The sequence below is a fragment of the Rhamphochromis longiceps genome, linkage group LG7 (genome assembly GCF_057381845.1).
Source record: "Rhamphochromis longiceps isolate RC_006_pf linkage group LG7, R_longiceps_female_GT1.1, whole genome shotgun sequence".
Classification (NCBI taxonomy): Eukaryota; Metazoa; Chordata; class Actinopteri; order Cichliformes; family Cichlidae; genus Rhamphochromis; species Rhamphochromis longiceps.
In genome coordinates, this window is record NC_140563.1 from 57,681,566 (window position 1) to 57,698,749 (window position 17,184).

Genomic DNA, 17,184 nt, shown 5'->3' on the forward strand with positions numbered 1-17,184 from the left:
TAGCACATAACATTTGTTATGAAGCTAGTGGCACAAACTAGCTAGCTCAGTTTAGCAATAAGGTGGCTACAGATTAACAACTAGCTTAACAGCCCCATGTAAAGATAATTGCTTTAAATTATAAGGAACAATAAGCTATCACGTATAATTACATAAGATAGATTTTGTTATTAACATTCATGTCATGTGTGGTAATGGTAGTAAGGGTACATGTATTTTGGCCTGACAACTGTTACAAGCTTCTCTATTAGGGTATGTAATGGCAAAGAAAATGACTCCTACATTTAAGTTAGATCCAATCTTCACATGTCTTTTAGATCTTTAAAATCCCAAGATAGTAAAAGTCATGCTCAGCTCAGCTACAGCTACAGAAGCCTGGCCACCACTGCACTGTAAGAGCAATATAATACTAAATACTGAAGGCATTAATTGAGACAAAGAATTCAATTCATTAATAGGTGCTGTTTTCCCATTTTTTTTTATTATTAGAGTTCTCTTAGTTTACACTGGAAAAAATGAGGTACTGTGTCTATGTGACAAAGAAAAGAAAGTCTCATAATAATAATAATAATAATAATGACAACACAAGATGAAAAAGAAACATTCTGATGCAGGATTTCCAACCAAAGTAACAGGACAGACATCTGGGGACACAACACTCCTCAAGTGTTTCGACTGGAATTACTTGGAGGACAAGCACCTGTACTTTAATATACAGAGCTTAAGAGTGGAGATAGTTTTGAAGACACGATCACTGACAGCAACGAGTGAGGTCCCCGAGCAACATGAGGAAACAGCTGGCAGTCAAGTTAAGATAACTGGTGCCTCTGAGATACAGAAGCAAAATAGCCTCACTTTCATTGTAACCGTTGAGCTGAGACAGATAGATGAAAACAACACTGTAGAAATGTAAAAACACAAACAAACCCAAAGAGCTACCAGAAGATTCCATTATGTTGATTTCACCTACCAAAAACAGAAGTCACAAAGGGCTAAAAAAGCATTTTGAGACATGTGCAAGAATAGATCTAACATCGTTCATGTCGTCATTCCAGAAATCGGTCTTTAACTTCATCCACCACTACTTCAATATTTAATGATATGTGTTGTATGAAAACAATGACATGGATTAAATAGTCCTTGGATTGCAGCAAAAAAAGCCAAAACCGTTCAAATGGATACAAAAATAAAGCGACGACACTCTGCACCTTTTTTAACCAAGCAAATAAGCTTTAAGCTCTGCATCCAACCCTTCATTTGACATGCTTTTAGGAATGCAGTAATAACTCAGTACTGAAGCTTTAAATGAGCTACACATGTACACCAACAACTACTTCATTCAAGACCTACAGGGAAATAAATAGTTATTTCAAACGCCATAAAAACAATTCTCCACAACTATGCACCGCCAGTTTCAGGATCAGCCACACAACTTTTTAAGCATAATGCTAAGACTTGACTATTACTGTCAGAAATGCTCATCAGAAGTATGAACAAGGGAGGGGTGTGTGAGGGAGAGTCCAGAGACAAGAGAAGGAGACAAGTTATCGTGATAGGAGGGTGCCGAAAACTAAGTGCTGAAGTGGGCTTCTTCTTCTTTATTGGTAGGTTTCGTGTTTACGCTTCAACCTCGAAGCCCATGCCGACTTTGTGTCCGCCGGCGTTGAAGTTCTTGCCATCAATGAGAGCTGAGAGGGTGACCTTAACACCTGCACAGACACAGTCATAACGTTGTAGATACACTTTCAATTTTAGACCTGTTCAAAAAAGTTGACATGGGGGCACGAGTATCAGTGCGTCTATCCTATCCTAACTATCCTGTATAAGTGTGTGGTGTAAATTTCAAAGCACATGGTTTGCCCCTTCTTGCTTGATAAAGATCTTAACTCCTGAATTTCTTAGTCAAGGTTGCCCTCACAAGCTTCAAATTTTCGATCGACTGAAACGGGTTAAAATAAAAACATTTTGTACAACCAAACAAGTTGTTATGCTGTGTAACATGTAAATAAAACAAAGTGCAATGACTTGCAAACATCATAAACTCATATTTTATTCACACTAGAACATTAAAAAAACACAAACATTTCAAATGTTTACATTTTACTATTTCATGAAAACTATTAGCTTTTAATTTAGTGGCAGCCATACATTTCAAAATAGCTGGGACAAGAGCAAAAGGTCAATAACATGAGTATGGGGGTATGGGTATAAAGAGAGCATTTCAGAGAGCTAGAGTTTCTAAGAAGTAAAGACAGGGAGATATTTGAGTCTGCGGGGGGAAAAAAGTTGATATTCAGAATATTTTTAGAATAATGTACTTTAATTTTACGTTAAGATGTAATATATAATTGTGAAGACTTTGAATATCTCAGGATCTAAAATGCACCATTAATAGGGAAAGTTCTATGGTTTTAGTAAACAGACAAGATCTTTTACAGGGAAGAGCGTTCATGGTTCAGACAGTGCTAAACTCCATACTGTATATGTTACAGGAGCATGGCTTCATATTCGAAGATTCTAGCTGCTTAACTGGCCTGTCTGCAGTCTAGATCTTAAACCATAGGTGTCAAACTCTGGCCCGCGGTCCAAATTTGGCCCGCAGCCTAATTACATTTGGCCCGCGAAGCCATACCAAATTACTATTAGAGCTGGCCTACTGGTATTATACAGCTAATATATATATTGTTTAGTATTAAGCTTTGCTTGTTCCATATTCAGTTTTTCAGCAAAACTTATTTGAGTCCATAAGAAAAGATTCATTCTTATATCTGGAGGAAGATTTTTTTTTCAATAAATATTAATGTTAGCCCGTGACTTTGTTCCAGTTTTGAATTTTGGCCCACTGTGTATTTGAGTTTGACACCCCTGCCTTAAACCAACTAAAAATATTTGGTGCATCACAATCTGTTGTTTGCTTAGAATCATATATGCAACAAGAATATGAAAACATTCCCCTCGCAAATGTCCAGCAACTGGTTTCCTCATTATCTAGACATTAACGTACTACTGTGTTACTGCCATCAAATTCATTATGACCTATTTTTTTTCTTAGAATTTTTATACTAAACTTAGTTTAAACAAGTGATTTTTTTTACTTTCTATTCTGAATAAAAATTCAGTTTGTGAGATTTGCAAGTCATGGATTTACATATTATATACCATTGTATTGTATGGTCTTTACCTTACAATATAAAGCGCCTTGAGGCAACTGCTGTTGTAAATGGTGCGACATAAATAAAATTGAATTTAATTGAAAAATATCAGTTTTTTTGGAAATGGGGTTGTATTTTTAAACAACCAAGATCTTCCTGTGTAGGTTGGGAAAGTATTTTGCTGGGTGCCAATGGCACAGTTGAGGAAGGTAACTCACCTGGTCGAAGGCTCTGGGTGTAGCCTATTCCGATCAGACTGGCATTGTTCACTTTGGCCTGTAGGGGAAACATGACAAGGCGTCAGACACAACAGCACAACGGTTTGTGAGAATATGCTTCAGCAACAGTGCATGTGAATGTGAAGAGTCAGTCCTCACAGACAGAGAGGCATCTTTGTCCAGCTTGTATTTGGCAGCAATGCCGAAACGAGTGTTGTTGCTGCCAGCTGTCCAGGCCAGAGTAACCGCTGTCTCCAACTCGTCATTTACCTTTTGGTAGATGGAGCCGCCAAACTCAGTCCCGTCATTACTGAGAGAGAACAGACATTTATTTACTTAAGCAAACAGAAGTCTATCCTGCAGACCAGTCTCCAAATTATAAATTCATCCCTCTTTGTATTCCACTTATGACAACCCATAATGAAATTAGTAACTGATGCCCAAAAATGTGTTTTAGGTCACTGGGACAATTTGCCACTGAATTCAAATCAGTTCCAAGTGAACATTTCCATGAGAAAAGTCTGGTTCGAGATGGGAGGAGACACAAATCCTGTGGGGTAGTTGCTCTTGGGGTAGAAGGGTAGAGGGGTAGAAGCAAATCAAGTCCAATATGAGGATATTCTGTCTGTGGGTTTGAACAACCTTTAAAAAAAATGCTTCCACCCAGCAGGTTTTTGTGCAGAGCTTTGACTACAGCAACAGAAGTTAGATATGTGATGCCCATGATTTGAAAAGCAACAAAGCATCTTCACAAACTGTTTATGTACGTATGTAAAATCACTCACACATTGGTGTGAAGCTGGAAGTCCCCGGCCCTGTATCCGAGTGCAAAGTTGTTCTGAGCCAGTTTGGATTTGGCCGTATCAAAGGCCATCTGATAGCCTGCCAGCCAGCCTTCATAGCCCAACACAGCAGAAGCGTGGATGATGGGACCCTCAAAGTCAACATCGCAGCCAATATTCATATAGTCACGCTTGTAGCCAGTCTTGAGCTTGCCACTCTTCTTGCTGAAAAGTTGGTTAATCACAGTGATGAGCCATTAAAATACCAAAACCAATGACAACAATAAATTCCAACTTATCTGGAAACAATATGATGTATTGAATTCCCAGATCACACAGCTCCATGCTGTTAAAAAACTATTTAAACCACATGAATGAGCCACACTTTTGCATAAGCTGACATGTTCTGTTATTACTGTAAACACAACTCTAATTAGATTCTGACACAGACAGAGTAGGAAAGTCAAAAATATATTAGTAGAGAGGGAATGCTTTGATAAGGGCATGCCAAGAGAAACAGAGTGGCCAATAAGTTAAAGGAAATATAAGACACTGAGAAATCAGCTTATTCTTTGAGACTCTGTAGCGGTACATTACTATACATCAACGTGGATACAATAAGTAAGAATAACAACATTAATTATTAGAGGCATTGAAGTACGCAGAAGAACTTTCAAATTTGAATATATTCGAGGTGTAGTTGTTAGATGTTACTAATAATTATAGGAACCTCTATGTGTGTCCATCTTTTGTCAGCACACAATAACATGTAAAGAGTGAGGTCAGCTGGATGAAAACTTCTCTTATCTGTTGATCTATCAGATTTGGAAAATATTAGTAAACTAAGTGTACAGCTTTTACTATATCGGTAGTTAAAGGTTTAAAAAGGAGGACTGAATTTGAGGATAAAAGAAGTTTAAAGCATGCAGCTAATTATTAACAAGGCAAGAGTGGAAAAAAGAGTCAGCACTCTGTTTATCCAGGATTGACCCAAAGTTAATACTGATTACATAACACAGTATAAGTCACACAAACCAATAAATGGAGTCTCACCCTGTGTTTGGTACAAAAGATGTATCCAAGCCAACTTTCAGTCCTTGAGCCAGCTATAGGTAAAGTAAAACTTGGAGTCAATAGGTTTTTTTAGGAACATTTAAACAATTAAATCAGTTTCTTAACCACAAACACACACCTGGTCCTCCACAGTGACTTCAGTACCCAGGGTGTTATCTGTGTTCCACTTCTGGTTGACGCTCAGGCCTAGCTCCTTCATCTTGTACTTGGTCTCCAGGCTCCCTGAGGCCTTCCCTGTATCTGTGTTACTGGAGCCAGATGTGTTGAACTCCTGGTGAAGGACCAATTAGCACAAAGCATGAGTGTGGAACGCAGGGTATTGTTGCGCAGATTGTTGAATTGTTGGATATCAAAATGGAAAAAGGAACTGAGACCAAATATAATTAGTCATGTCAAAAATACAGTGATAATCATCAGCATGTACTCTACATATTAAACAATACAGATACACTGACATAATAAGACAGTCTCACAGATGAATGCATGCAAGACACTAATGAGGCAGAAGACAAACAAAGTGAACACAAAAACAATGATAAACATGATGATTACAACAAAGTGATTATCTAAACTGCCACTGACAATAAGCACTAGAACACTTTTTCTAAACAAGAGTGCATGCTTAAAAACAAAGGAAAAAAGAGAACCTTGAAAAATATATGTAAGAATGCAATGTAATTCTCAGACAGTGGCTGTTGCCCTGACTTGCATTTATTAAAATAAGATTAGACTGCTTTTATGCATAGTGAAATGAGTAAGAACAGTGCCAAGTCATTAGAAAAACACAAATCCACCTCCCAATGTTAATAAGACATTTTTCTGTACTGGCATATCAACATCAGTCCTACCAGCAGAAATGTATTCTAGTTCCGATCACACCCATTCAAGTCAACAATGAAGATTCCACCAAATTCAACGCAGCATGGTTCAGAATTGGCTTTTAGCCTTGTGTCACTAAAATCACAATATTGTCAAAAATGTTACCGGATGCCAAGATGATTTTAGAGCCCTCTAAATGTTACCGGATGTGTATAGAATAGAGATATATATACAGCTACCACACATGAATGCTGTAGCAAATGTAAACAATATTAAATGGACTGGATCTTATACAACATGCCTCTTTAACCTATATTCATACAGGCACTTTTTTCTATACCTAAGTGCTTTCTGTGTAACATTAATCCAATTCTTTCATGTGATGGATGCGTCAAAAACCAACTTGGGATTCAGTACTTTGCCCAATGATACTTTGGCAGACTGGAGAAGGCAGGGATTGAACCACCAATAAAAAAAAGTACTTTATAACAGAAGGTAAGGTCAGCTAATTAATCCATATCCTGAGCCTGAATTTAGCTGGCACTTTTCAATGTATTTTATAAGCTAACCCTCTCAGCTAACGATCACAGATTTATACAGCACAGCCCAATTACAGCTAGCTAGCTAACGGTATCTAGCTTGCCAACATCATTGCCAGTAAAATAATATCTGAAAGGTAATACGAGTTAGATAGTGTTCCAAATTACTTAAGGTAGCATTGTACAGAAATCTGTAATCTGTTAAAAAGTAATGCAACGTGGCATTGTTTTTGTTTTGTTTTTTATTTCAAATTTTATTTTCAAAGCAAATTATATTTGATTTAAATTACAATCAGGGCTTTTCTCTAAATAAATTCTTTATTACAAAGTACATTTAAAGTGGTGCCCTGCTGATGATTTTTGTATCGACAAGTCTTTCAGTGTGTGCTAACGATAACTAATTTCATTTTACATGTCAAAGCAGAAAAAAAACCTGAGGTAATGATCAGATAAGTCATCACCACACACTATGTATGCGTCGCAAAACAACATATGTATATGAATCAACAACATATCTCTGTGTGAAAATCTGTCAACGAACTGAGACAACGGCAGCACAGTTTCTGTGATTGTACTTCTGTGAGTCCAAAGAGATGGTCCTTTAGCAAATCTCAATTCAGACACAAATATAAGAAAAGTCAATGCAGCTGTATTAGAGACTGACTAATACATGCATCATGTTGTGACAAAGGCCTTCATAGCACATGATGTCCAATAGGGCTGTGCGATATGACCAAAATCTCATATCCCGATATAAGAATTCTATCGTCGATAACGATATAAATCACAAAAATGTAACATTTTCTGTAAATTCTGTGAATCTCGGGCAGCTCGACTTGCTTGAAGTGTTTCCAGCTGGGCGTCGTGTAGCTGGAGTTGTAACAGTGACCATCAAAATGATGAAAAAATATTGCCGTAAACAGTTTATTTTGCGACACCACGAAACAAACGATAGCGTAAAATGAAATGATAGATGTTTTTATATCATCATCCGATATATATCGTTATATCAAACAGCCCTAATGTCCAAGTTAAACTGTTCTAAAAGCTTAGTCACCATTACTGAAGCTACCAAACAAACACAGACGCTGCTTCCATCTTTAACACACTCAGGTGACATTTTATGGCATTTAAGAAAGATTGTGTGACTAAGAACCTCATCAATTACCTAGTAACTGACCAGGAACAGCCCTAGTCATTTCCCTGGGTAACTGCAAACTGATCAGTGTTAAGTCATTCGATTCATCCTATAATACAGAACACGACAATCAAAGTTACTGAGCTGTTTTGCTCTAGAGTAAAGGGGGCTGTTGACAGAATAATGAAACAATGCCATTCAGATTTTTTTTAAATAGCTATAAAAGTGTAGTGCAGCCCTGCCACCCAATGCATCTTTTTGCTTTCTTCCCGTTTTTAAATTCCTCCAAGTCTCTTCTTTTCCTTATTTTCTCTCATACATACACTGAACAAAAATATAAACGCAACACTTTTGTTTTTGCTCCCATTCCCCATGGGATGGACGTAGAGACCTAAAATTCATTCCAGATACACAATATAACCATCCCTCCCAAACAGTGGTCACAAATCAGTCCAAATGTGTGGTAGTGGGCACATCTGCTATATTGAGATAATCCATCCCACCTCACAGGTGTGCCGCATCAGGATGCTGATCTGACATCATGAGTAGTGCACAGGTGTACCTCAGACTGCCCACAACAAAAGGCCACCCTGGAATGTGCAGTTTTTTGCGCTATTGGGGGTCTGGGGACCCAGAACCGGTCAGTATCTGGTGTGACCACCATTTGCCTCATGCAGTGCAACACATCGTCGCATGGAGTCTATCAGATTGTCAATTGTGGCCTGTGGAATGTTGGTCCACTCCACTTCAATGGCTGTGCGAGGTTGTTGGATATTCATGGGAACTGGTACACGCTGTCGTATACGCCGGTCAAGCACATCCCGAACATGCTCAATGGGTGACATGTCCGGTGAGTATGCTGGCCATGCAAGAACTGGGACATTCTCAGCTGCCATCTGCCCTGAACAATGTGAACCATGATTCATCCGTGAAGCGCACACCTCTCCAACGTGCCAGACGCCATCGAATGTGAGCATTTGCCCACACAAGTCTGTTACGGCGACGAGCTGGAGTCAGGTCAAGACCCCGATGAGGACGACGGGCATGCAGTTGAGCGTCCCTGAGACGGTTTCTGACAGTTTGTGCAGAAATTGTTTGGTTGTGCAAACCAATTGTTCCAGCAGCTGTCTGGGTGGCTGTTCTCAGACGATCTTGGAGGTGAACCTGCTGGATGTGGAGGTCCTGGGCTGGTGTGGTTACACGAGGTCTGCGGTTGTGAGGCCGGTTGGATGTGCTGCCATATTCTCTGAAACGCCTGTGGAGATGGCTTATGGTTGAGAAATGAACATTCAATGCACGGGCGACAGATCTGGTTGACATTCCTGCTTTCAGCATGCCAATTGCACGCTCCCTCATTGCTTGTGGCATCTGTGGCATTTTGCTGTGAGACAAAACTGCACATTCCAGGGTGGCCTTTTGTTGTGGGCAGTCTGAGGTACACCTGTGCACTACTCATGATGTCAGATCAGCATCCTGATGTGGCACACCTGTGAGGTGGGATGGATTATCTCAATATAGCAGATGTGCCCACTACCACACATTTAATAATAATGGATACTTTATTGATCCCCATGGGGAAATTACTTGTTTTTCTCTGCATTTGACCCATTCACTCAGTGAAGCAGTGGGCAGCCCACTAAGCAGGCGCCCGGGGAGCAGTGTGTAGGGACGGTACCTTGCTCAGGGGTACCTCAGGGTAGCCGTTAAGTGGATTCGAACCGCCGACCTTCCGATCATGGGGCAACCACTTTACCTACTGAGCTATCCCTGCCCCATTTGGACTGATTTGTGACCACTGTCTGGGAGGGATGGTTATATTGTGTATCTGGAATGAATTTTAGGTCTCTACGTCCATCCCATGGGGAATGGGAGCAAAAACAAAAGTGTTGCGTTTATATTTTTGTTCAGTGTATCTTATTACAATGATGGCTGTTTGGGGTGGCTGTGACTCAGGAGGTAAAGGAAGATCGGTGCCTCGATTCCCCGCCAATTTATTCTCAATTTATTGGGAAATATACTTAACACCGAGTTGCCTCTGATGCATCTGCTGAAGTGGGAGTGTATGCGCAAATGTTAGACAAAGGGCTTGGATACAGAAAAAAGTGTGTGTGTGTGAGATTGTGTGAATGACGCTTGAGTAAAAAGACATTTACCACTGAACATGTTCAAAGTTTCAAATAATGAGGACTGGTTGTTTACAACTACCCTGACTGCTCTAAACAGTCGTTTTCAGAAGTTTTTTTTTTTTAACTCTTGGCTAAGCATGATGTCAGCAGGGAAATATCCCTCACATGGTATTCTCAGGCACACAGCACTAGTGATGAGCACCGAAGCCCCACCCACCCACTGTTCAAACCTTTTCTGTTCAAAATGTAACCAATCAGTGGCTAAAAAAGAAGAGAAGCTAAAATGTCTCGTTTCCACCAGTGAAATAAAGACCAAGTAAAACATAAATACAGGACTATTTTGAGCAGTAAAGGTAGCACAAAAAATTTAAATATTGAGCCTGAAATTAATATAATAGCTTAATAATATTCTTCTCCATTTTCTGGCATTTTATCAATCATACAACATACTGTTTGGTCAGGTATAATAATGCAAAAATAATGTAAAGGAGTACAACCCAAAGTAAAGACAATCTCCATAAAGAAATGGAAATAGTATAAATGAGTGTGAAGAGAGAGAAAATCATTTTTTCATGCTTTATGAATATTATAAAGACAAAAAAACAACTTAACCACAATAACAACTGAAAAAATGACTTGTAATTGAACAAAGGTTTAGGTAAGTTAACAGAACAGAAATCCATGGAAACTTGTTCTGAGTTACACAGACAGACAGAGCAGTCAGCCCTGACACCGATCTTACCATCTACATTAGAGAGCGAGCAGTCCAGGGCAGCAGCGTGGAGACAGAGCAGGGGTTAGGAAAGGTGACCAGAGAGACAGACAAGCCACAAATGCACACCTGCAGGCCTGTCATGTTTCTCAAGAACAGAGAGCACATTAAGCCAAGCAGGTCCACATTCGTCCACCTGAGATGTTTTTACACATGAACTCAACAGACGTGTTCTAATGGAAATAACTCTGTTTGGTTAAGGTGAGGGTCACCTGAAGGAAGCAGCACAGACAGTATATGACATTCAGTCACTTGCTATGAATTCTCTAAACAATCACCTATCAAATTGCCACACAGAGATTTAATGTCCAGTCTGTCTGGACTTCTGCCTTCGTGCAGGCAGCACAATGTCTAAAGAGTTCAGAGGTATAGTTTATGTGTGAAAACAGCTTTAAATCCCTTTCAGCTCCGAGTCACAGCAGGAGTCCAGTTACTGTAATTAAATAAGGCATTGAGCATGAGAGGGTACCTGTGCAGCAGGATTTGGAGGTTAGAGATTAGCATGAAAAGGCAAAGGAAAGGTGAAGAATAAAGAAAGAACATGAAAAGAAAAAAGTGTTCTCACCACTCCGCTTTGTGATTTGGTCTTGAGGTCCAGCTTCACAACACCAAAGCCTGATTGATTACAAAATATGAGTTAATAGTTATTATGTGCAAGACAAATCAGAGACAGGAAGGTTTAAAAAGGCATAATTTAACATTTTTAGATAGATTTCCTCCACAAAGGTGGTTTATTAATTGTAAAGACTAAGCCACGTTGTGGTCAGACTAGCTGTAACATCATTTTAAAATGTTAAACGAGCAACAGACGAGCTTGTAAGTAAGTTGTACTTTAGGAATTCCCCACAGTTAATAATTTACTCCTAAGCTTAAAACAGTGCTCACCATATCCCTTGCTGAATATATCTTTGGCGGCCTTGCCCAGGTCTGAGTATGCTGGAGGGACAGCCATTGTGCTGGAGAAGATAAAGGCAGATGTTTCTTTTGTCAAATTTGAAACTTCACAATATTCTACACAAGTGTTTAAAGGCTTAGCAGTAAAAACTCATCTTTAGAAACAGGGTATGACCATCCATGTTGTTCATCAATTGGTTATACTGCTCAGTTAAGTGCTCATACTGAATGAGCACTTAACAAAAGTTAAAGTCTCAGTGGTTTTTGTATATAGTCACAGGTTACTTCACTAGATATACATATTCAGCTGCTTTTTAAAAAAAATATCTAATCAGCCAATAACAAGGCCACTGCATTAAGGCATGGGTATAAAGATGGTCATGACCTGCTAAAGTTTAAACTGAGAACAGAGAATGTTTGCAGAGCATGTCTGAAACAGAGAAACTATCCAGTGAGCAGCAGTTCTCCATGAAAATGCCTTGATGCAAGAAGTCAGAGCACAATGGTCAGACTGCTTAAAGCTGACAGGAATGCAACAGTAACTCAAATAACCACTCATCACAACTAAGGTATGCAGAAGAGCATCTGTGAATTCACAACATGTTGAACCATGAAGCACATGAGTTGCAGCAGCAGAAGACCGCCTGTCAGCCAAGAACTGGAAACAGGTTCCATCAAGATCACAAGCCATTCTCAAACTGGGTTCTTGAACATGATAATGATTTTCATTGTACTTCATTCTTCACTGTCTCTACAGTCACCAGAACCTTTTTGAAAGTTGCTGACATTTGAGATTTTTTGCTGAAGTCCCCATTTTGTTAGGATGGACTCCTGTGTACCTACTGAATGCAATAACTGCCTGTACCTGATTAAACAGTCGGGTTACCTATTGACATCCAGCAGAAGGGAACAAGCTGTTCTTTGATACACTCCTTTTAAGCAAACAACAGTATTCAGGCAGAAACTGGTGTACTTTGGTTAAGCAAGAAGAGCCACCAAGCAATGCACTGAGTCAGGAAGGTCCAAAAAACCTCAAGCAGAAAACTGTTTCAATGCCCAATCCATTAGGTTCAACTCTATGCTGTTCTGTGTTTACTACACCACCAGTCAGCGGTTACGACCTGGAGAGCTACAGTGGTTTCACATGGGATTCACAAGCTGCACAAACACCTGGGTTAACTGCTCTGTTCTGTATCTCTTTTTCCTCGTGACCTCAAGAGCTTTGACAGACAATATAAGAATGAACCATAACCTGTACATGAACATCTACAGCGCAATACAGGACCAAATAACAAAGCTAAGCTGTGTTTTACACAGTGTCAACCTAACAGAAGCTACGCCAATGTTAAAACCACAACTAACATGTCCACTTGGATTCAAACCAGTTTCCACGAAACATAAGAATTTAAACAGTTGCCACAGTGAACATGAATCAAGTTCTGCTGCATTTTGGTTGTTGTGAGATGCATGCCATTGATGATGATGACTTTTACAAGGTGTTAAAGTGAGTAAACCTTTGATAATTAGTATGCAGGGTGCAAACAGCAAAGTGGCAGCAGTTTGTAGGTAATTCCCTCTAGCTACTGTACGCCAAGAGCTCTTTCTTGCGTATTTGTAATGGTCTTCTACTAAAGCATATACTGTGGTAAAGCGAGTTGACTTTAGTTCTGACAGCAGTACTGTAATTATCAGGCTCTGGCTCTCTCTTACTCTCATTATATTTGATGAAACATCTGCTGTTATTACTGCACTTATGGTAACCTACCCTACCTACCTACTATGTTGTTATTATATTATATTATATTATATTATATTATATTATATTATATTATATGAAACCACTGCACACACGTTTGGGTGTGTGTGTGTGTGACAAGATATGCACTCACAGTAAGAGCAAGGAAATGAGAAACTAGCGGTACTGTACTGATGACTGATGTAACTCTAAATAGACTCACACGGAGCTCTAAACGAGACATGTGCAAAATAATTTGGTAAATAAGATAAAGCCACATTTCCATATATTTGTACACGCGCGCTAACTCATGAACCGGCTACGATTGCTGCATGAAGAACAAAAAACTCAATGTGGGATAGCATACAAAAGGGGGGCTCCGTGTTTCTTTCTCTACTGAATATACTGCAGTTATAATCGGACTATTACCTTATGTGTACAAGCAGCTGGTATAGATAAGTTCCCAAGTGACCAATGCTAAACAACAGCTCGTTCTGCTCATCGCAAACGTTCAGTGCTGCATCTCTTAGTTGGGACAAAGGATAGCAGATGGCCGGGAGGAAGGCGTATAGGGGGTTTGACAGTCAGTTAGCTGGTTGCTGTCTAAGTTGCACTGACACACTAACAAGCAAAAAATATGATAGTTGCGAGCATATTAGTGACACCCTACTCCTTTCCCAAGCACACACACGCACGCACACTTTTATATCCAGCTAAACAGAAACCCCACTGGTACGGCTGCTAAATCCGTGCCTAGCTTGACTGTTCTGTGTCGCTGCAATGGAGCTCTAGAAACCAATGAACCAAAGGATTTAACTGTGCACTGCAAAGCTAAACATCATTACATAACAGATACCGTTAGCTATACCGTTACAACATGCTAGCTGGACATCTAACCTTGGAGATAAACGCACAATTCTCAAAGAAGCAACAGCACATATAAATAACTACGCAGGGGTTATAAAGATCAGCGATGTGTTTAACATTTATCAGCACTGTTACCGATGCAGCAAAGGTATTTGCAAAAGGAGTCTGCACAGCCCGGAGCGTCCCTGGCGTGATGCGGTGGAGTGAATTGACAGCTAACCTAGCTTGGAAATGCTTATAACGGGGACAGGGCACAATGAAGGAGATCTATCATGGCGCATGCGCGCTATCGACTAGAAGCGAACAAAGAGGTATTATAAGAGCAAGAGATATATCTGAGACACTGTTAATGTGAGGCAGTAAACGTTTATTAGAACACAGAGGCGGACAACAATGTGCCTTATTCGTGGACGCTTAGTCTTTGGACATTAATGCAGCTTTCAGACTGTCAGTCACATTTACTGTATCTTACTGTAGATAGATACACTGTGTGTCCAGGAGACGTGGCAGAAAGGAAGCAAGTTCTTCCCTTCCACCTGGGAAGAGAAATGGAGCAGAGGTAGTTTTGAAGGAAGAGAAGGCATGAGGCATGAGTTTGAAGCTGGAAATCAAAGGGGTGATGTAAAATGTTGTCAATCCATATATCCCAGAGGTTGGAAGACAAAGAAGAGAAAGAGGAATTTAGTAAGTTAGACGAAATGGTAGAGAGTATCCCAAGGATAGATAGGTTGGTGAACAGACTTGGATGGAATGGAAATGTATGTGAACGGAAGACATGTGATGAGGATGGGTTGGGTAGGGGTGGTGTTAAAGAGAGAAATGCAGGACAGATGGTAGTGGATTTTGGAAAAAGGATGAAAATAGCTGTGGTGAACACAAAGTTAAAAAATAGGAGGGAATATAGGGTGAGGTATAAGAGTGGAGGAATGACTGATCATTTCTTCCTGACTGGCAGCTCCATCTTCAACATCCTGTTGCTAAGTATGGAAGACAATGAATGTGGAAACATCAGTCGTCATACAGTTTTTGTGCTTTTGGACATATATTCTGGTCATTTACTTTTATGTGCTGTTATCTGAAATAAAACTGAATTAGTCTGATATATCAGCTTGTAAAGAGATTGTGAGGAAAGAACCACTGTGAGTTTTGGTGTTGAAGAAATGCCAGTTGAAATTGAACTCATGTAATACCACTTTTTAATGGATTTTAAATGCTATTTCTATAGAACCCTTGTGCTTAAACTGAGCACTCAAAGCACATTTTCCTATAAGCCTCAGTCACCCAAGCAGACATCAGACATTCATTCAAGGATTTTTCTCTATACCTAAGCACTTTGTCTAATCTTCATGCACATTCCGATAGATGGCAACTTGGGATTTAGTGGTTTCCTTAAGGACACTTCGACATATAGACTGGAGTAGCCGGGGAACTGATCCATCAACCTTCAGTTTGATAGATGACCCATTCTACTGGTATAGTGAGTCAATGCAACTTTTATTTAAACACTCAAAAGAACATTTGTCTATTTCTGGGACCAGCACTCCAATACAGGAAGTCTGGATCCGCTCTCTAACTAATCCTAATCTCTGATCCTATGAGTATTACCCAGTCGGCAATACAGAGCTTAAATGGGGCAGATGGTTGAGGGGACTCGCCCAGTTCTAATTGCCTCAAAAGTCATCCATGTGTCTACCCTGCCTCCACAGATAAAAACCAGACTCTGAGTAGTTTTACATGCCCGGTCAGTATCTTACCAGCCACACCAATTCCGACAACTGCCCTGTAGATTAGTGCACTTGGTAACAAACTGTGTTAAATATAACAGGTTGGAAAACTAAGCCCCAAGGGTCAGTTACTTTTAAAGGGCTGGAGTAACCTGTACGAGTTATTTATACTAATGCAGATTAATACTCAGGTTTTAACCTTTACTGTTTCACAAAGGGTTAAAAAGGGAATGTCCACTCCTTAGATTTTTTTTTATTAGAACAATTTAGCAAGAACAAAGCAAAGGGGGAATCAAATCATCTGAATTATACTTATCTAATGAACCTACTCTGAGCTAATGCTAACTTTTGTCTGATCTTTGTGAGGAGAAAAGTTGGAGAGAACAGGCACATCCAGATCTGAAGTTGTGCTTATCTCTGTGCTCTGTGAAGTCCTCTTGATTCTATAATATAACACGGCAAAAATGAGCAGAGGAAAAGGCAAAAAATACAAGACCGATTTGCAGGTTAATAGTTTGGGCAGCTGTTAAATCCTCTGGCATCTCTGCAGCACTTTTCGGCCGTGAACATCTTACAAAGGGCAGAAATCTTTATCTCATCTGCACAAGATTTTTATACCCAGTCATCCCTTCTCTTTCTGGACATTACATTTTCTGAGATGACATCTGGCCTCACCCACTCTGACATCCATAGACTGTTGTTGACTACTAATCACCCGGTGTCCAGTCACACCTTATCATCCTCTCTCTGACTTTTCCACATGCATGATTTAAAGCAAAGTTTAAACTTTAAAATCACTTAATTACATTTTCTTCTTTGCTGTGTTATTCTTTGTGTTGAAAATTCTATTACATATGAACATTCAATCAAATATAAATACAATTCAGTTCATGTTTCATTCAGTTTATGCAATTTTATTTCAATTAGCTTATTCTCATATGTACATCCATTTTAGTAAATCCCTTTTTAATTCAAATACAAAGGAATACTTTCTCTCACTTCAAACTCAGTGTTTATTGATCACACTATACTCAGTACAATTTCTTTTATCAAATCAGTCATGTTAAAATCAGATATTCTTTTAGATCCGTGGCTCTTCAGCTTTGCTCCCTCCCTCCCTCCCTCACCCACTCACTCCAAAGTCAGACTCTCAGTGTGACAGAGGCCTGTCATTAGAACCATTATTTTCCAAGGTCCAAACTGGATCATGTCTACATAATCCAGACATTAGAACAGTTTTAATTACTCAAACTGCATTTCTCATGCAGCACATTAATCAGACTTATGCTTTTATTATATCTTTGATTAAGAATAAGGATGATTTACTATATTTTTCAAAAGCAC

General features: G+C 39.5%; 1 protein-coding gene across 2 annotated transcripts; it reads right to left on the reverse strand.

Moving 5' to 3' along the window:
* Positions 1-459: 459 nt before the first annotated feature.
* Positions 460-14,387, reverse strand: LOC146666481 (non-selective voltage-gated ion channel VDAC2). 2 transcript variants are annotated; one of them, XM_085414547.1, is made up of 9 exons: positions 14,252-14,387; positions 11,506-11,576; positions 11,186-11,235; positions 5,345-5,497; positions 5,206-5,258; positions 4,156-4,377; positions 3,530-3,680; positions 3,371-3,428; positions 460-1,709 (listed from the first exon to the last, which is right to left on the reverse strand). In XM_085414547.1, exons 2-9 carry the CDS (start codon positions 11,570-11,572, stop codon positions 1,618-1,620), a joined length of 846 nt encoding a protein of 281 aa, XP_085270673.1. In that variant the 5' UTR covers positions 11,573-11,576; positions 14,252-14,387; the 3' UTR covers positions 460-1,617. The 2 variants fall into 2 exon arrangements, with proteins under 2 accessions (XP_085270673.1, XP_085270674.1); XM_085414548.1 differs by lacking the exon at positions 14,252-14,387 and adding an exon at positions 13,679-13,764.
* Between the last annotated feature and the right edge of the window lie 2,797 nt (positions 14,388-17,184).

Bases quoted from the DNA above. Each gene is read 5' to 3' on its own strand.
- LOC146666481 (XM_085414547.1), bottom strand. From the start codon at position 11,572: ATGGCTGTCCCTCCAGCATACTCAGACCTGGGCAAGGCCGCCAAAGAT. The intron at 3,429-3,529 runs GTGAGGACTGAC...TTTCCCCTACAG, and splicing joins ACAAAGATGCCTCTCTGTCT to GCCAAAGTGAACAATGCCAG. The intron at 1,710-3,370 runs GTGAGTTACCTT...GTGTCTGTGCAG, and splicing joins CACCCAGAGCCTTCGACCAG to GTGTTAAGGTCACCCTCTCA.